Source organism: Equus quagga, chromosome 21 (assembly GCF_021613505.1).
Source record: "Equus quagga isolate Etosha38 chromosome 21, UCLA_HA_Equagga_1.0, whole genome shotgun sequence".
Lineage (NCBI taxonomy): Eukaryota > Metazoa > Chordata > Mammalia > Perissodactyla > Equidae > Equus > Equus quagga.
This window is the reverse complement of record NC_060287.1, coordinates 23,046,265-23,066,788: the sequence shown is the minus strand read 5'-3', so window position 1 is coordinate 23,066,788 and position 20,524 is coordinate 23,046,265. Positions and strand designations below refer to the sequence as shown.

The window sequence follows — 20,524 nt, the reverse complement described above, 5'->3', positions numbered from 1 at the left end:
CCACTCTGAACATTCTCGAAGCAGGAAATTGAAATATTTGTATTGCAAGACTTATGTCATCTATAAAGCAAAAGTAGTCTTCAATAGCTCCTCCCCCACAGATGCCATTTGTTAACTGTTGGAGACCCCAAAGCATCTTGGGCAATATGTTTCTTTTCTTCTGTATTTTGTTCTTGTTCATAGCAACAGGGCATTTTCCCCGATTTTGCTGTGAACTTTTTAGGTTATTTCTTACATTCTCTTCAAATACAGTAGAAAATTCATTCCATCTTATTTTCCCCATAATTTCGTGAAAACAGCGTGGGGAAGCTTGTCTTGTATCTTATACTATGAATTAATGCTAATAGACAATAAAGTGTCTAATTAAAAACCCACATGGCAATTTGATGTGGTATTTTCTCATAGAACTTCTCTGTCATTATTCCAAGCCTCTTTTTCTTTATGTGATCATGAAGAATGTCAGAAAAATCAATTCCTTCGGGATAAATAACAGGCTCTTAGAGTACAGAAATCAAGTTCTCTCATGTTTTGGAAATCCACAAGGTATGCAAGTCCACATCTGTCAATGCACCGATATTTTGCTTCCTTGATCTTTCTGTTCTTTATTTTACCTAGCTCAGGTATGAGCTGCACTTAAAAAATAAAAGCACCTTGACAGCAAATTGTACACTTGAAAAGGAAAAGGCAGCCATAGGTAGTAAGAATGTAAAATCGTTTTCTTCCAACAACAGGCACAGCTGCAGACTTTTCCTCTTGCATTCGGATCAGTGCATGAACTTATCTCAAGGAAATCCTCGGTGGACATCAAAGATGAGAAGAGGAAGCTCTATTTTACTACAAAACAGATTAGCCTGGTTACTAAATTAGCATTACTTGCCAAGAATACTTTTTGCTACATTCAAAACATTATAATGTATACTCTCTTGGGATTTCTAGAGGGATTTAGGATATTCTTTGCTATTCATGATGTGGGTTGGCCAGCAAAAGGCCCTGATTACCTGTGAGTTCTTTAATGGGATGGATCCTAGCATTTCTGACAACAGAAGTCTTCTTTTCCTTTCTCCATTATGTACTTATTTTTGGCACTGTGCTTATGGCATGTGTACACAGGCATAAAATGTTATATATGCTTTTTCTCTCATACTGTTTGAAAAATAGACAGTTTGAAATTTTATAACTTGCTTTCCCAAAAAACTAAAACCAGTGTGTTGAATTTAGTGTTGGAAAACCTGGTTCAGGAAATATATGCCTTTTACAAATCGTTGACATTTGTGCACATTAAATAAAATGACTTTCAGCCATTTCTCAGGAAAAGAAAAAAGACCAACTTCGTTTCACAGGGCCAGATTCCTGCAATAAACATGAACATTTATGTTTAACATACTACTACGACAGATTGTTTGCATCTTAGTGAGTAGTCAAATATTATTGAGATAGGATGGAACATGATAACTTTGAATGTTTAAAATGTCAAATATAGAAAAAAAACATAAAATATCTTATTAAATCTACATTTTAAAAAAGAACTGGTGATTTTAGATTCAAGTGTTTTTTCATTTTGTAGGTCATGAGAGAATGGGAAGAGGCGGAACGTCAAGCAAAGAACTTGCCTAAAGCTGATAAGAAAGCAGTTATCCAGGTAAAACCCGTTCTCCACCAAGCAGCATGAGCCAGCAGCGCCTGTTTATTGAGTGTCTACAAGTTTTCCATCTGCTGGATTGTTCATATTCCCATCCGCTTGCACTGTTGCTACTCATTGTCTAGTAATTGAATTGCTTAAACCTTGCGTTGTATCTGCTCCCAATTAACTCAAGTAATAATTCATTTCCATAAAATTCATATTGTTACTTGCAGTTTACTTTTTATCAATAATATATATTTTTCATTGCCATAATCTTCTGCTACTCCTTTCCTTTGCAAAAATTGCATGATAATTAGAATTTTTGACTGGAACTCCTCTCAAAATTGCCTTAAGTAAAGCGCCAGGTTATAATGGTCATTTAAAGTAGTTAGAGTAAGAGAGGAGTTTTTTTTAAATATGCAATGTAATTTAGAGTGTCAAGAATACATAAATTTATCCTGCATTGTGGTTAGTCAAATCAGTCTCCAGCAACCATATAAAAGAATGATTTACAATGAGAAATTAGGGTTATGGGTGGAATGCAGGAAAGAGAGGTAACCCATAAAACATGCTGAATTAGTCAAAATGTTGAAATGACCATGAAACTTTTTAATAAAACAGCCTATCATCTAATTTAAAAGACTTGAATTTACTGCCTCACCCTACTTGTTCAGTTCCCAATTGACACGTGCCTGTATCTGTGTTGTCAGCATTTCCAGGAAAAAGTAGAATCTCTGGAACAGGAAGCGGCCAACGAGAGACAGCAGTTGGTAGAGACGCACATGGCCAGAGTGGAAGCCATGCTCAACGACCGCCGCCGCCTGGCTCTGGAGAACTACATCACCGCTCTGCAGGCTGTTCCCCCTCGGGTAGGTCTTGCCTCACTGCTCGCTTCAGAGCACAGCACAGACAGTAGGGGTGGGGGCATTGGAGACTGAAGGCCATGAGAAAGAAATCTAGAGAAATGCTGTGAGCACCGTTATTCACAGGTTCAACCTCCTTCCATTCCCCTTGCAGGTTAAAGGGTCACTGGCAGCTGCCTCCACAGGGTCATCCCAGCACGACACATACTCCTACTTCTCCACAGAGGAGTTGGACGGGCGTACAGGGACTTACAGTGCAAGACCTAACTTGATTTGATGCTCCTGAGGTGCTGACAATTCATGACATAGTTGAAGTCATGGCACCACAAAAGCTGGAAGGACTTTAGACATAACCTAGCTCAGCCCCCTCATCGTGTAAGTGATGTAACTGAGGTCAAGAAAAGTTGAGATTTTGCTGAGTTACAAGGCTTTTTAGTGGACCCACGGGAACTAGAAGTCAGATTTCCTGCTCAGAGCAGTGGCTAGTATTCTCTGTGGGGAATGACATGACGTCAGCAATGAGGAGGCTTCTGTGTGGTTTTTAATGATTAATGCCCAGAAAGGCTTACCAAGCACTGCAGGAATAAGTTTCCTCAGAGGCTTCCTGGGAGAGTTTACTGTGGACGTAGGGAATGTTCAGAGTATGAGTGTGGACATTGTCTACTTGTTCTATCCATTATTGAGCAAGGGATATTGAAATCCCTGATGGTAATTGTGGATTGGTCTATTTCTCATGTGATGCTATCAGGTTTTGTGTATTTTGAGGCTCTGTTTTTTGGTGCATAAACATTCAAGGTGGTTATGTCCTCTTGGACCCCCTTATCATTATGAAATGGCCTTCTTTGTCCCTGGTAATATGCTTTGCTCTGAAATCTACTTTGTCTAATATTAATAAAGCTACTCCAACTTTCTTTTGATTAATGTTAGCATAGGGTAGCATATTTCATCTTCGTACTTTGTTTAACTGATTTGTGTTTATATTTGAAGTGTGTTTCTTATAGGCAGATGTAGTTGGATCTTGCTTTTTAATTGGGAAGACTGTATATTTAATGAAATTATTGATAGGGTATGTCTAAATCTATCATCTTGCTGTTTGTTTTCTTTATTCCATCTGTTCCTTGTTCCCTGTTTCCTCTTTTGCTATCTTTTGGACTAATTGAATATTTTTATGATTCTGTTTTATCATCTTTGTTGGCTTTTTAGCTATACGTCTTAATTTTGTTATTTTGGTGGTTGCTTTAGGGTTTATAGAAAACATTTTTAACTTTTCACAATGTTACTCTACCAGTACAAGTGATATTATACCGTTTCATATATATTACAAGAACCTTACGGTAGAGTTCTTCCATTTCTCCTCTTCCAGTTTTTGGGCTGTTGCTGTCATACTTCCCTACTGCATTATTGTTATTTTTCCTTAAAGAGTCAGTTATCTTTTAAAGAGTTTTAAATAACAGGAAAACTATCTTATTTATTCACCCATGTAGTTACTATTTCCAGTATTCTTCTTTCCTAGTGTAGATCCATTTGGAATCATTTTCCTTCTACCCAAAGGACTTCCTTTAAAACTTCTTTTAATGCATGTAGATTGGTGAAGGGTTCTTTTGCTTGGTATGTCTGAAAATTTCACCTTTGCTTTTGAAAGACATTTACGCTGGGTATAGAATTCTAGGATGAAGTTTTTTTGTTTTACTACTTTAAAGATGATTCTCCATTGTCTTATTTGCATTGTTTCTAACAAGAATACTGATATCATCCTTTCCTTTATGTCTCTGTAAATAACCTATCTTTTTTTAACTGACTGCTTTTAAGATTTTCTCTTTATCACTCTTTTCTGAGCAATTTGATTATGATGAACCATGGTGTACTTCAGCCTGCTGTTAATCCCATTTGGCTATTTTTCATCTCATACATTGTAGTTTTCACATCTAGAAGTTCAGTGTGGGTTTCTGTTTGTTTTTTCAATATTTTCCATATCTTTACATAGCTTTTTGAACCTTTGGAATGCGTTATAGTTACTTTTAATATCCTTGGTTGCTACTTCTGACATCTGTATCACCTTTAGGTTGATTTTGATTGATTTTTCTTCATTATGTGTGGTATTTTCCTGCATCACTTCATGCCTAGTAGTTTTTTATTGGATTTAAGACATTATGAATTTTACCTTGTTGAATGCTGCATGTTTTTATACACCTATAAATATCCTTGAGCTTTGTTCTGGAATGTAGTTAAATTAGTTGGAAACAGTATGATCCTTTTGGATTTTGCTTTTGAGAGTTGTCAGGTGAGATCAGAGCAGTTATCAATCTCTGGCTAGTTATTCCCCGCTACTGAGGGAAGACCCTTCTGAAGTAATCTACCACAAAATGTTATTTTCCTGCCAGGATGAAGGGAACAGGTCCTGTTCCTGACCCTTTGTGAACACCAGACACTGTTACCTCTAATACTTTTGGACGTATTTTTCCCCTGGCCTTCGTCAATTTCTTTCCCATGCATGTGCTGATATTATCACTCAGCTACATTCTCAAGGGGTACCATCTGCAAATATCTGGGCTCTCTCTGAGCCACTCCCCCACCTCAAGTACTCTATCCTACAAACTGTTGCCACCTTGGTCTCTTCAGACTCTCATTCCACATCCTCAACTCTGGGAGTCCACCAGGCTCTAACTGGTTGTCCCCACCTCGAGCCACAGCACAGAAGCTCAAGGCAGTAAGCTTGGGTAATCATAGAGCTCACCATATTGATTTCCCATTTCTCGGGGATCCCTGTCCTTCACCTGATGTCTGATATCTTGTGGAAACATTGTTTTATATATTTTGTCCATTTTCTTGTTTTGTTTTAGGCAGGCGGATAAATCTGATTACTGTTACTTGAATCTTAGCTAGAAGTGACAGACTATGTGTACATTATCTAACTAAACCAAAAGCTGCCCACTTACGCTGATTCTCCTCACCATTTTGATTTTTCTTTCTATGTTAAAGTTATAGCACAGAAAGCTGTGAGAAACTGTAAAAGAGCTTCTGGTACTTTTCCAGATAGTGAGATAGTCTTGACCCTGTTCTACCAGTGACGTCACTGAGATTGGGTGGCTGGTCCAGGGTAACACTGCTAGTAAGGGACAGGATGGAGCTGTGACTCACAGTTGACCACTGTAGTGCCTTCTTGCTTGACCATACTTCCTCTCTGAACAAAAAGCTTTTGAAAAAGAATATTCACATTAGCATTTTAATTTTCTATTCAGAGAAAAATGTCTGTCTTACCACTGTTCAGTAAAATTTTGTTTATATCTCTTTGAGAAAAAAATTCCTTAGTTCCTCTCTTTTTCTACAGGATTTGCCTTTCAGGGTGTGGCCATTTGGATCATTTTGCCAGAGCAGGGCAGGGTGGTGGGTGTTGAGGCCAGACTCTTAATAGCTGACATTTAGTGAAGGGTTCAAGTTGGAAGTCCAATCTCTGATGTAAGATCTTTGCTAAATGGTCATTGGAAGAGCTAAAAATAAGATGAGGACTGAATGGAGTCTTTACCAATTGCACATTTCAGATCTTTTGGTTTAGTCCCATCAGCCATGACAGGAAAGACAGTGACAAGAAGAAGGTTTGCCAAAGCTTCATGTATTATCAAAGGGACAATTTCAGAGTGCTCATAACCTTGCTTATTCTGGGCCTGTTGATCACTTCCTATAGAATTAGACAACATATTTATTTGAAATAAAAATTTAAACCTTGATTAGGGACAACTATTTTACTGTCCAAAAAGGTCAGATTGTTGTTGATTGATCCAAGCATTCCTGTTGAATTCTTACCTAGAAATGCATAAAACCTCTCCTATGTAATAAAAACTGGGCCTAGATAGTCACAGGCCTGCAGTCTTGTCATTACCTGCTGTTTTTATTAAGTTAACATCTTTGAGAATTTTATTTAAATTTTCACGTATAGCTTAATATGACATTTAGCTCTGCACCTTGGAAAATGTGAGAAAATCCTAAATCCCTTCTTGAGGACTTTTATATATTGCTTTTGAAAGACATAAATCAAGAGCTTGCCAGTTATTATCTGAGAAAGGTCTTACTTGTGCTGGAGCCATAAATAAATATTTCTGAGATCTCCCTCATACATAAACACACTGCCTGGAAAATATGAAATATTCAGTAAATGTTAGTTGCCTGTAAGGAATGAATTAGTCAAAGTGTTTTTTCTATAAATTCTGTAGCTGATATCATGTCCAGAATAATTAACCCCTTACCCCAGACCAAATTCTACCATCCAGTCCCAGACATCCCAAACATGGGACTCTAAAACAACATGGACTATTTTCACAGTCTCTTTGAAGCTCAGATTTAATCCATGCTTTTATCTATGTTTTTGAACCCAAGTTTGGAAGTATCACGAGATGATGTTTTTGTGCAGCTAGAACTCCTTGCTCCACTGTGAATTTCATTTGTCACTCCTCATGTCTATGTGTGCTTTCTGTTCTGAATTTCCTTTTTAATTAATTACATGCCTACTGCCTGATATACTGAATGGCCAAACTGAAAGTACATTGTTTGACTCATAGTTAGAACTATATACCTATTTGGTTTAAATAAATATTTCAACTATTATAATAGTTAAAACAGCTTTACTTTCTCCAGGAATAAAAATAAAATAGTTATGTCTTTGTGCTCAAGATAAACTCTTACTCTCTTGAGGGCGGGTGACTCTTCTAAGGACCAGCCCCTTCGACTTTTTCACTTCCCTGAAAGTTTCCTTGGAAAATCAAGGCTTTTTATTTTTTCCCAGAAAAGTTAAAAATTTCTTTCCAGAGTTACATCACATGTGGTTAACTTCCATCACCCTTGGAGCCTCTGGCCACCAAACTTTACTACTTAAAGCTAAACTTGTCGTTTATCAACCAGCTCTCCATAGTCGCATCCTTGTAGTTTCTTACTTTATCTGAGTTCATATCCAGGCAACTCATGGCCTCATGAAATTTGAGCTAAATACTATCAGAGCCTCTTGTAATTGTCAGGGTTCTACTTCATAGATAGGGAAACGATCTATGCGATATGCCTGGCTAGTCAACATTCTCTGTAATCTGAAGAGAAAAAATAGACTTAAGTAGAATCCTGTACAGTTAAACCAAAGTCTAGATAGGAATTTTCTGTTTAAAATCAACTTTCCATTGTTGGCTTAGGTCTGGAAAAGCTTAAAAGCTCCTAATTAGTAAGAATTGAAATGTTTTAAAGATGAGAGAGAAATAACCAAAATTTTCTTTGTAATTCTAAGATTTTTGGTGTATTTACAAATACTTAATCTAAATCTTCTATTATACGACATCGTATTTTCCTGACTTCAGCAACTTTTAAGCATTTTCTAAGTGGCAATGAGCATAAAGGAACATTTTCATGTGTATCCATCTGTCTGTGTGCCATTAGTGTTGTTTGGCTTTTTCCAATGTCTTATGATTGTATCCACTTGATCCACACTAAAATTAATTTCATGCTTATATCTACTGCTTCACACTCAGACTCTCTACATCTAACTGAGCAAAAATAATTTTGGCAGTTTCTTTAGTACCAGCACCCTTTCCTTTCTCATTTCTGAATAGTTCAGCCCAATGTTAAATTTTGCTGAGATTCCTGACAACTTCTTCATGGACTTCTTTGGTGGAATATTAACATCATGATTTGTGAGCTTATCATTAAGGAACATGATTGTTCCTACACTGAGATTTTGGTGGCTTCTCTTTGGTGAGTTCTAGTAGGTATTTGGTGAATTCTAGCAGCAAGGCAATAAATGTTCAGTAAGAAGCATCAATCATTGGAGAAAAAGAAAACAGCAATTATTGGATGTTCAGTGGCAGGCAAACTAGTGATGGCCTGAGGAGATGCCAACTAAATCAGTCTTCAGCCAATGTGAATGCTGGTGTAACTATGTTTTCCAAAGCAAAACAAAATTGAGGTGCTAAACTTGGCTATTTTAGTTTTTATATGATATTGCTAACTGCCCTTTTCCCTACAACCCATCATTTTCTACTAATCACTTTTGGGCGCAAAAGAAATATGAAGCATTTATGGAATGTATGTAGCTAGCATATATCTCTGAGTTAAATACATCTACATGTTAATATAATGGATGGTAAGTAAGTTAAAAATTATTTGTGATATGTGAAGGCATTAAGAGAGATGAATACTAAGATGTTTAAGACATTCTACCCTCAAGTTTTGAATATAATCAAAATTCTGTAACGCTGATCACAGTGTACTTAAAAGTTAAACACTGCTAGGTTGAAAATCATCAATGAGAAATATAAATAATTATCCTGCACCTATGTATTTATTATTCACTCATCATTCATTTATTTTTAGTTGAGACTTGTATAAGTTAGTGAGTGAAGGGAACTCATTAACTTGAAAGCTTTTAAGGACAGACCCAGTAACAAAAGAGAATTTGCATTTATTGAACAAAATCCTATAACCTATGCTAAGTGGTTTGCATGCTATTTCGGTAAAGCCTCTCAGTACTTCCTCCTTACCTTGCTTTGAATCTTTACCAAGTTCAATAGACAGATCTCGCTAGAGACGAGCAGGAAGTATGTAACCAGAGACACTAGTGTTCTCTGTTTTAATTGAATTAAGTTAAATGGAAAGTTAAGAAGTAGGTAGGAAAGGCATTAGCTTGAAAGCTGTCCTGTGCCTCTGAGACCATACTAATCACTGAGATTCCCTCTACAGCAGAGGCCCACCAAGTTACCGCCTTCCAAGTTGAAATAACTCTTCATAGGATGCTGTCAAAACATATGACACCAGCATGTTGTGTTTCATTTCAGCAAAGATTGCATGGACATATTCATATGTTGATCTCTCTTTTCATTTCATCCTTGAAAGTGAAAGCCCATTATGAAAGTATAAATATTTAGTTTTTGTAGGCAGATGCATAGCACATGATTTAACAATCCAGTGGTGACTTACCTGTCCAACGTTACAGATATCTGCCCTATAGAACACAGGGCAGCAAAGGATCTTCTCCCTAGAAACATGTAAACACGCACACAGGATTACTCGTGGGTTTCAAGGAGTTCACTCAATTTGTGAAGCTCATCCCTGGGTCAGTTTAAAGATCCTAGGTTATACATGTATTTTTATAAGCTTTACCTTGAGTTTCCTTATGTTGATGTTTCTAAAAGGTCAAGGCATCGTCATTAGGTAGCGTATGAAGAGAGGGTGAAATTAAAAGAAATGTCAATGTACGTATCTTTGAACATGGTAACCAGTTAGAGGACTTGTGAAGCAAAAATGCCAAAATTCAAGTATGAATATGCAAAATTAAAGCATATTGTTATAAGTCTCTTTTAAAAAGTCAAGAATATGTCACAATTGGCATTTGTCGGATGATCAAACAATTTGACCCATCTTTCCAAAGATGTGTGGTGTTTGAAAACATCTTTTGTTTACGATTTCTTCTGCAGTTCTGTAGGCTTTGCCTTCTGGGTTGCATTAATAATCCTGTTCATCGTTAAGAGCTTCAGCATGTTTTGCTGGTTGACTAAACAAGAATTGAAGGCACCCACATCCGAACAATTTCTGGGCCTTCTTTGGTGTCAGATCGGCTGAACTAAGCTCTGTATCCAGTGTATGCTAAAGTTGGTCCAAAAGCATAAATCATGGGGTTTGAGTCAGGTCCTAAATTTCAGTTCTGTATGCTGTCTTCACTAGTTTATAGCTGTGGTCTATGAAACTGAAGGAAAAATATTTCTTCTACTCTCGGTATTCTGACACCAAATATGGGGAGGGTTTCCCTCACATTAAATAATTCTGACACTAACTACCCATAGTTAGGGTAGACCCCACAGGTTATAGGCTCAGTCCTACAAGACTGCCCCCCACTTCAGAAGCCCATCACAAGTCCCAGATTTTCATCTCTACTTCTGACTCACCAGCTGTAAATCGTGGTTTCCCAGGACCCCCTTTTGGGGTTTGATAATTTATTAGAATGAAACTCACAGAACTCAGATAGGTGCTTTACTTAACCATTAGCAATTGATTATAAAGGTTAAAATTCAGGAACAGCCATATGGAAGAGATGCATAGAGCAGGGTGTGGGGTGAAGGGTGTGGAGCTTGCTTGCCCTCTCTGGATATGTCACACTCCTGGCACCTCAGTGTGTTCACAGGACAAGCAAGCTCTCCAAACCTCATTGTTTAGCATTTTTATGGAGGTTCTGTTAGGTAGGCATGACCAGTTAAGTCATTGCCCGTTGGTAATTGAACCCAATCTCCAGCCCATCTCTCCGCTCTGGAGGTTGGAGAATGGGGCTGAAAGTTCCAACCCTCTAGTCACATGGTTGGTTCCTATAGTGACCAGTCCTGCTCATCCAAGAGTCACCTTCTGAGCATACAGAAAGACACTGGTCCCTCCAAGGGGTCTTAGAAGCTCTTGTGTCAGGAAGCAGGGATGAAGACCAAATATAACAAAAGATGCTCCTGTCACCCCAATCACTCACAAAATTACAAGAGTTTTAGGAGCTTTATGTCACGAACTAGGGAAGGAGCTCAAATATATTTCTTATTATGTCACAGTAACCAAAATAAATTATTTCTGAGAACTAGAGATATATCCCAGAAAAAATCATGAAACCTACCAGATTTGACAACAGGTCACTTATTTGTGAGTGACAAGATTAAAGCCACCCTTACTTTCTATATTTTATAGTAGAGTATAAACCACTGTCCTTAATGCCCAGGTTTGCTGTTTGTATAACCTGTAGCTTGGGCCAAGTGAGTTAATTAGAAGGATTCTTCCTCCTCCGTCTGCAGTTTGAGGTTTCTTGTTCTAGTCTTTTACAATGAACATTCTTCTAGCTTTTGTTAGCCACAATTAGAGAAACAAAAGGAGTAATTGAAGGTTTAGATGAGATTGTGAGGTAGAAAGGACACCTTCCTCCCTATGAGAGAAAGATTATTAGGATAGCATATGTGGAAGCTTTGGTCCCATGTCCCTGTTAGGAAGTCATCTGCTTCCTAGTGGAGGAGAGAGGGGATGGGGGATAAATTTAGATTTGCCTCCATGCTGCTGTGTTCTGTTACAACACAAAGCTGGAGCCAAGGTAGTAATCTGGATATGCTAGGAAGGAATGGAGAGGGAGCTACATCATCAAACCTTGAGAAACACTGAATGGGGGCAGGCACAAGAATCTACTGTCATTTTCTCTGTTGCTCCCTCAAGACTTCTAGGTTCAAATTGGCATAGAATCGTCCTTTGCCTTCATACTCATTTTGAACTACAAAAATTATTTGTGTGCTCTTCTAAAGAAAGGAATGTGGATGAATTTTGCAGTGGACTTTAAAAATTAGCTCAACTCCTAGCTTTAAAGATGGACACAGCTGGATCCAAAGGCTCCCATGGAAGATTCCCGAATGTCAATTTTTTTTCAGATTTTTCCTGCAGCAGTGAGGGAGCGTGTGAAATGCTGGGGCCAACATGGAAAATAAACTCAGCCGAGACCATCTCAAGCAGAAAGGGGTTTAACTCTCTTAAGCGTGTTTTTTAAATCTGCACACAGGGATTTTTGTACATTCTGCATTTGTATGCTCAAGATTTCCTGAAATCTAACGTGTGGAACTGTGAAAATAATGGCCGTGAACCTATTTGTGAAAACAGAGAGAATTGCTTTTTCTTGATAGGTGATTAACTTCCCCAGTCACAGGGTTGGAAACCACAAGGGTGCAATTTAGTGCTCCAGGAAAGGGTTTTCTGAATAAGTCCCTTGTGACCTGGAGAGGTTCGGGTGCTCCCCATAAAACGACTCATTTACTTCCTTCTTCTTGGCAGGGTTATGCCCAGGGCTTTTAACAGCTCTTGACAGATCATTCCCTCCCATCAGGAAGTGGTTTAAGGCACAAGTGTCTATTATGATAAGTTGCCAGATTTCTAGATGGAGCATAAAGCTATGGAGTGGGACAATACAGCTGAATAGTCAAGTTTTAAGATACCTCTCACGTGAACTGGGGAATAAAAAGCTACACATTCAGACGTGATTGGCATTGAGTCAGTCAAATGTGTGTGATTGATCCTAAGTCCAGGGACACCAAATTTATGAGACTGCATGAAAGAGCCGAGTGAACAAGGCAATACATATGAAAAGTGGGGAAATTAATTTTTTTTTAAATTACTTTCTAAGGGGAAGGCCATGAAATTTACTTCAAATTTACCTACATTAACCTGACAGCAAAACCCAAACCATGGCACCTTTTGAAATTAGTTAAATGAATCTTCTTATTGACGCTAGTTTGAACATGCTGTAGAGTCTATTAAAAATTTTCTGGAAAGTATTTCCCATTAAAACAGCTCCCTAAAGGATCCCAGCCGTCTGGATGAATAGATCAAGTGGAGTTGTAAAATCAGTATATTTCAGGAAAATTGGGAATGCATCTCTTCTTAGTAGAGAGATGGTTATTTTCAACTCAGATCCCGTGAAGGATATATTGTACTGCTGGAACTACTTCTTAAATTATATTCAGCTCTAGGTTATTCATTAATTTAATTAACAGACATTTTTTAGCAACCAAATTGTGCCAGGAACTGTGTCAGCAGTTAGAGGTATGTTATACTCTTTTCCAAGAGGGGAAAATGGTTAATCTTCCAAAATGTAAGTCTTCTATTTTCTGGTTAAGTCTAAACCATTTTGGAAATACCTACTCTTAATCCTTTAAGAACTTTCTCTTGGAAATGATTTTATATAATAAAGCATGATTGTGAAGTGAATTGAGTGCAAATTGAAAACTGCCACGTCCAGTGCAAATAGATACTTTGTAATTACAGGCTAAACACTCTTTCAGAAACAATAGTGACAATAAAAAGGATTGGATATAATTAGTCACCCTGGGACAGATCTTTTCCTTTTGTTGTCTCTGTTTTTTGCTATACGTTTTAATAAGATTGGCATCCAAAGCCACTATAAACGGTTTGTAGTATTAATATATAGAATATCAAAATTATGAAATCAGGGAAATTGGGCAGGAAAACAAATGTTACTAGTGACAGAAGATGTAAAGACTTGAGAATGACTGAAATTATATGCATGGAAGTTAAACACGTTTCTTAATCTTTACTTACTATTAGTATCTTTATGATGAGCATGTGAATTCTTATGCTTATTTTTCTAACCATATGAATAATCCTGTCTTAAATATAAGTACTGTGACAATAGAAATAGCAGTTACTTTTAAGAGAACATATTTCATAGGGATACCAGGAATTTCTTTTCCAGTCATTTCTGTATGAATGTTTCTGTGTTTTTAATTAAAATTTTAAGAAGTTCATCTTTGTGGTAGCATAATGAAATAAAACTCCCTAAATGAGATTCCCTTTTATTCTGTGGTACAGGATACAGCTCTAGAAATAACTGGTTTTAAACCTTGGGAATTTTGTATTCTGGCCAGAAGTTGTAAAGGCAATTAGTTCTTTATTTGAATGAAATATGCACGAATCATATGCCAAAGACAGGGCTCTTTTTTTTTTTTTTTAACCTAATGCAAGTGAAAACATAAAAGCACGGGGAAATGTTTTCTGTTTTTCCTCCTGAACTAAAAGTAGTTTTTGTTTCAGAGGTGTAGACGTAAGCGCCATTTTATTTGGTATGGTGTATCTGCCTACTCCAACATAAGAGCTAATCTACTTTTTTTTTCATTTCTAATAATGATTCTTAGAAATGTGTTTACATGAATAAATCAACGAAGCAGAACCCTTTAATTCATTGATTGAGGGACCCTGTAATGTCTTCCTGAATTATCTCATGTCCCGGGGCATCGCCATTAGGAAGAAAAGACTTCTGTTTATATAGATGCGCACACAGTGTGTATCTGGGCTCACATAAACAATGATGAGGTCATAGCTTACTCTGGCCTCCTAGGACTCATTATTCTTGCAGGAGCTTTGTTCCCTGGTAGAGAGCGCAAAAGCCAGGCTGAGGCCTGGGGGCTCATGAGAGCCTTGTGTGCTCCTGTGTCATTGTCGAGCTCCAGAGATTCTGCGGGGCAAGTTAGGAATACATTTCTGAAGCTTATAAAGAAATGTTGGTATTAAATGACATAAGCAATTTTAAACATATGAACACATTCACTATTTAATTATCCATGGATTTAGAACCAGAATCCATGTGTGTCACAAAAGCCTAACTTTTCACTAATACCTTTAATCTTTTTCCAGTAATCCTAAACAGATTAACGGAGTCCCTTCCTATCTTGCTATTTCTCCTCCCTACATCTGACATTTGAGCTAATGCAGAGCAGAGTGCCAAAAACCAAGGACAGTAATTGAGAGATTGAACAGGCTAAATCTGGTGGGTCTTCTACACAATTGAAAAAGCAGATATTAGCATGTCCCAAAAGAGTACTGTCTGAGCTTGTAAGAGCTAGAAATTCAGGCGAGAACTCCTGGAAGAGTTTCTTTTCTAACCATTCAGTCATTTCTTTCTGTTTTCAACTCTCTAAGTTACTGCGTAGAACTGTCTTTACCTTGGTCCATTGTAGAGTTTCCTTGAAAGGCATGGTCACCCAGTGATTGGGACAATGAGCTGTGGGACCTGAGAGCTGGACTATCTGTTCTTGCTCTACCCCTGACTAGCTCTGGAACTCGCTGAGTCACCAGCTACATAGCCTTCAACCTCCTTTGTGCCTCGTTTGCTCTATCTGTGAAGTGGGAAGAGCAGCTGTACCTCTGTCGTAAGGTTGGTAGGAAGACTTATGAGTTGTTATTGTCGGCTGAAATAAAGAGTCTAGGTGATATTAGTGAAGGAGTTTATTCAGTAATCAGCGAGAGGAGTTCGAACCCCAGGAAAACGTTTCAACAGAGCGCTCTGATGGAGCTGCTCGGAGGGGTGTGAGGTTAAGTGCAGCTTATCTCTCTTCCACAAAACAGTGCATGTGCAGGGAAGAGGAAAAGAAAAAGACTTACAGCTAGATTTCCTATATGTCAATAAAAAAAGGGATAGAGAACATCTGGGCTTTTCTCTAGATTACACGTTGAAGATAACATAAACAAGAATTCCTTGGTTATACATCAAACAAGTTCGGAGATGCTGATATCTGTGTGTGAAGGGAGGTAAGAACCAGGGTCCTTAATTATTCCCTCGATCTCTAAGAAATGCAGCTGGGAAATGTGAGAGCAGGTACCCTATATCTTTTCCTGTTGTTGGTCTGTCCAGCTGGCGTCTTCGTCATGAGATGTGGGGATGCAAGGTCATTTGACACAGGCTGAAGATGGCCTTCGCAGCTGCTTCATAACAGCGTGGATTTTATTATACTCACATAAAGCCTGTGCAGTTTACTTGTTAGATTTGCCTGTTAGACCAGGAAGAGGGATCCCAAAAATCTGTCCACATTATGCATAAAGCACTTAAAACATGATCTCGTTCATGTAAGTAGTCAGTAAGTTTTGAACTGTTACTGCTTAGAGGGAAGAAAAGGCAGGAGAATGTTGGAGGCGAGGACTGAGTGGAAGGAATGAATGTGTACTGAGTACCTGCTATGGACTAAGCATTATGCTGGGTAACTAACACAGAACATTTTTATCCCCATGTCCTCTATATGAAAGATAATGTTGTCTGAACTGCAGGTGAGAAAATGCGGGCGTAGATAATTTTGAGACTCTCGTTCATTTTAAAATTGATGTTTATGTTAATAATCAGCACATGGGAATTTATGCTGTTTGTAGGAGTAGTGGAAGAAAAAGGGAGACCCAGCTGTTACTTAAGAGAAATTACCTCCCCATTCCATAATTTAAGATTTAGCTTAATGCAGTAATGCCAAGGCCAGTGTGGAGCCATTACATTCTGATGCTCACACTTGGTTGTGACAATCCTTTAGGATAAAATGCCTTATAGAAACATTCATAGGTGATTATCTGCAAAAACACGAAAAATAGAAGAAGAAAAGAAAGTTATGATGAAAAGTACCCTATGTTTTCATTGAAATACTTTTTCTTTTATGAGCTCTTTAAAAAATTTCTTTTCTTCAAAACAATAAAGCCTTTTCAAGAGAGAAAAATGAAATAGAGCAACTAAAAAAGCACATTAAGCCAGTCAGCTGCACAAGTAAGGGACAGGGACATCATGGATAATTGCAATTAGTCGCAACCCTTTCTGTTTCCAACCTTGGAAGTATAATTGCAATAGAACTAGAGGGAGTTTTTAGGCTGGTGTTGAACAAGGAGCAAGCATCAGGGGTATGTAATATCCTGATTGTACCATCCTGCATATAAAATATTTGTCGTGTTCAACAATAGGCAGCCTTTAGTTTCTGACCTTTTAAAAATTACCTTTTTAAATTAGTGTGTATAAACCTATCATTTTTTAAATATATATGTTATAGATGTAGCTTGTCAGTTGTTCTCTCTCTCTCTACTCTTCTTTCAAGATTTAAAAGACCATTCCCTCATTTGTAGATTCAGCCCGATTTCGTAGCACAAATGAGAATTATAATGATGTACTGCCAAAAGCTACATTGCAAGCTGTGATGTCTACCTTTTCTGAGATTATGGAGAAGGACCTATCTTCTAGGGTAAAAGAAATAGATAAGGCAGATGAATGGAGGTTTTTGGGGGTTTTTTTGGTATTTATTTATTTTCTGAAGTATGAGAATGTGGCCTGTGAAGGGCAGAAAGCAAGCAAGTACAGATCACCCTTTCTGAGTCAGGCACTGTGTCCTGTGTGATTCCTGATAAGAAAGACCAAATCTGGCCTTCAGGGATCTCAAAGTTGAAGAGGACAGTCAGAAGTATAAATAAATTAATAGATTGTGTTAAGTGCAATAATGGGGATTTGCATGGCATTTCATGGGACCGCAGAGAAAGGGAACCACTTCCGCCTGGGATGGCAGGGAGGTGGCCTTTAAGTTAAGCAAAAGGAGAAGTGGAGGGACACCCTATAAAATATTGGACCCCCCCCCCACACACACCCTCCATCTCTGTGAATAAATTCTCTACCTTCCAACTGGTTTTCAAGGTGTCCATGACTCGTAGATTCATAATAACTAGATTTGCCCAAATGGCCAAAATTCTATTCTGACATGAACTTCCACTGCTGATTTTTTGTTTGTTTTAATGAAGAAGAAATGTGTATCTTTGGAAATCATTTTACAAAATCACACAGTAGAATGCATATAGCAATGGAATTGTGGAAGACAAAGGAGCCTTTGTCCTTTTTTATTAAAATGAATGTCCTCAAGACTGGAATAAAAATGAAATGGAACCAATTAGAAAAAAATGAATGCACTTAAGAAAAAGCTTAATTGTTGCTGAGAGAATTAGAATCTGATGGCGTAGAAAGAATTTAATTAAATTTCAAAGTAAAATAACTACAGTTTCGCCTTGGTCTTTCTCCTAGAAAATAAAATGTCTCTTATCGCTTATCACTTATTCCTTGGCCTACAAATTAGTAGTGGTTAAATTGCCTATTATTTTTCTCATTTTGATTGTTATACTGTTGTATGCTACTGATGATGGGTTTATTTGTGTGCATGACTGCTAAGATAACCATTAACACTGTGCATGTACAAATATGGTCTTATATATAACGCTGTTATATGTGGGTGAAAAAAGGGAAGGACCTAACTTCAACTTGACAAATCCAAAATCACCTCTCCTTCTAGAGTGGAATGCCACTATTTAAAAGGAAAACGTTGATGAAGGAGAACAGTCATTATATATGTGAGTGCTAAATGCCCCTGTAGAAGTAAAAAGTGGCCAAGTGACTAAGTAATTACCCATTAAGAAAGGAGTAGGAGAATTGGGTTAGAAGGGAGAATTGCAAAAAGATGACTCAATGCTTTCACATCAAGGGATGGATCCATGGGACCTCTGACCGAAAGAAGCAATTTTGGGCACAAACCTAAAAGCATTTTTTTCCCTTTTTCCCCACAGCCTCGTCACGTGTTCAATATGCTGAAGAAGTATGTGCGTGCTGAACAGAAAGACAGACAGCACACCCTAAAGCATTTTGAACATGTACGCATGGTGGATCCAAAGAAGGCTGCTCAGATCCGGTCCCAGGTAATCATCTGCAGCGTGGACAGCCCAGTGTCCCTGGGCTTTGAGTTGGATCTTTAGCTATCCTAGAGTAGCTATGGGTGTTATGCTTCTATAGCAAGAGATCTTTAATACCTGGTAAATTCCAAAGGCTTATCTTAGAGCAACATGTAGTTTGGCATTTTCTGAGTTATGAAAATAATAAGGAATATAAAAATCTTAAGGGTCTATGGCTACTGATTCTTAAGGAACCATTTAAAACTCTGATGGCTAAAATAAAACAAAAGTTGTATAAACCAAAACCTCTAAAATTGGTTCAACTAAATTGTAACAAGCAATCATAAACTGCATCGCTACTCCAATACTTGGATATAATGTGAACTTAAATGAAACCCCATAATAATATGTTTTATACTCCTTCATTCCCAAAGGTTGAAACTTGAGATCTACCTCTGGAAATCTGAAATTTTACATTTCCTTGAATAGAAAAATATATATGTATACACACACACACGCATCTCTCTATCTATATATCATGAAATATCTAGTCAAATTAAAATATGTTTCTATCTATTGTTAAATTTGCAAAGAAATATATTTATCATCAGTAGTTATTTTAGGGAGCCTCAATATTAGGAATCAAAGTTGGGCAGAAATGATGTTTTTAATTAGCTTTATACTTTATAGTTACAAGCATACAATTTAATGGGAAATCGAAAGCAGCTTCTAATTTAGGGAGGAAAAAAATGAGAGAACAAGAAAAATAAGACCGCCCTTTCAGGTTAAAAGTTCCAGCAGCACTTCTGTCAGTTTTATTTTGGAAGTTTGTATCTGTCTGCAGTGCTTGGTGAGGAAAATAACTAGTCCTTACCCCAGAGATGGTTTACCTGGAACTGTCCTCGTTTGACGCAGGTTATGACACACCTCCGTGTGATTTACGAGCGCATGAACCAGTCTCTCTCCCTGCTCTACAATGTACCTGCAGTGGCTGAGGAGATTCAGGATGAAGTTGGTGAGTAGGCTGTTCTTTTGATGCTGTACATATACACATTTTTCTCCTGTGGGGGAAAATCAGAGAAGTGAGTTCGTCTGCATCAGGAATCACCAGTGTTTTAACATGTGGAAGGAAAAAGAACAGATGCCCTTTTAAGTGAAACTCTAGAGGAATGGCACTAGGTCTGACCTTGGCAATTGCATCTGTTCTTAACTATCCATACTTATAAGACTCGGGGGACGCAGATTGACGCAAGGTGTACTTGTGTAATAATGGGCCACTTGTTATTGGATTGTACTTGTCAGCAATTTTCTTCTAATTTAGTCAGTCTTATACATTTCACCTTATGATGCTTTGGTACTTTACAGTTTAAGAAAAACAACCCTTCCTTCATCCTTTAATTCTTTATTCCCATAACCTGAGGAGTGGCATGATACCCCATTATACACGGAAGGAGCTCAAACTTAGAATTTAAGTGACTTACTTGCCCATGTCACACCTATCTGAAGTAGCACAGCAAAAGTACAAAACTGACTTCTGACTGACGTTATTGTTACATTCAGTAAGTCGCAAATTTCTTTGATTCCCCTACCCCCCCACAGCCATGCGCATTCTCTGTTGTTGAAACTTAATTAAATATGTGCCCACTATCTTTCGTTAAACTTTTATTTTGAAATCATCATACACTTAGAAGAAGTTGGAAAAATAATTCAGAGAAGTCCAGTGTACGCATCTCCCACTTACCTAGCTGTAATCCATGATCAAAACCAGGACATTGACGTTGACATTGTTGCCCAGTATCTTTTGTGTCCCTAGTTTTCCTAATGACAACTTTAATATTTCATATGAGTAAGTTCTCCTTTTTCTCGGAAAAGGAATGAAGTGTTGCATAACATAATTCTCTGTAAACCCCCAAATTGCCCATATTTGTTTGCCTGTATCTCACAAAGTACAGTTAACAGTTATGCTAGTGAATCTTTGAACATAAAGCTAATGTGTGTGTACTGGAGATATGGTGCATAAACTGTCAGCAGATAAGCAGTATGT

The 20,524-nt window shown here is 37.7% G+C and overlaps 1 protein-coding gene across 6 annotated transcripts in view; it reads left to right on the top strand.

Moving 5' to 3' along the window:
* The window catches only part of APP (amyloid beta precursor protein), a 253,985-nt gene that overhangs the window by 175,519 nt on the left and 57,942 nt on the right, over positions 1-20,524 (top strand). For all 6 annotated transcript variants that reach the window (XM_046648237.1, XM_046648236.1, XM_046648232.1 and 3 more), the window contains 4 exons: positions 1,565-1,639; positions 2,332-2,490; positions 18,379-18,507; positions 19,396-19,495. In XM_046648237.1, coding sequence (XP_046504193.1) covers positions 1,565-1,639; positions 2,332-2,490; positions 18,379-18,507; positions 19,396-19,495 — 463 coding nt within the window. The remainder of the gene's footprint in view (positions 1-1,564; positions 1,640-2,331; positions 2,491-18,378; positions 18,508-19,395; positions 19,496-20,524) is intronic.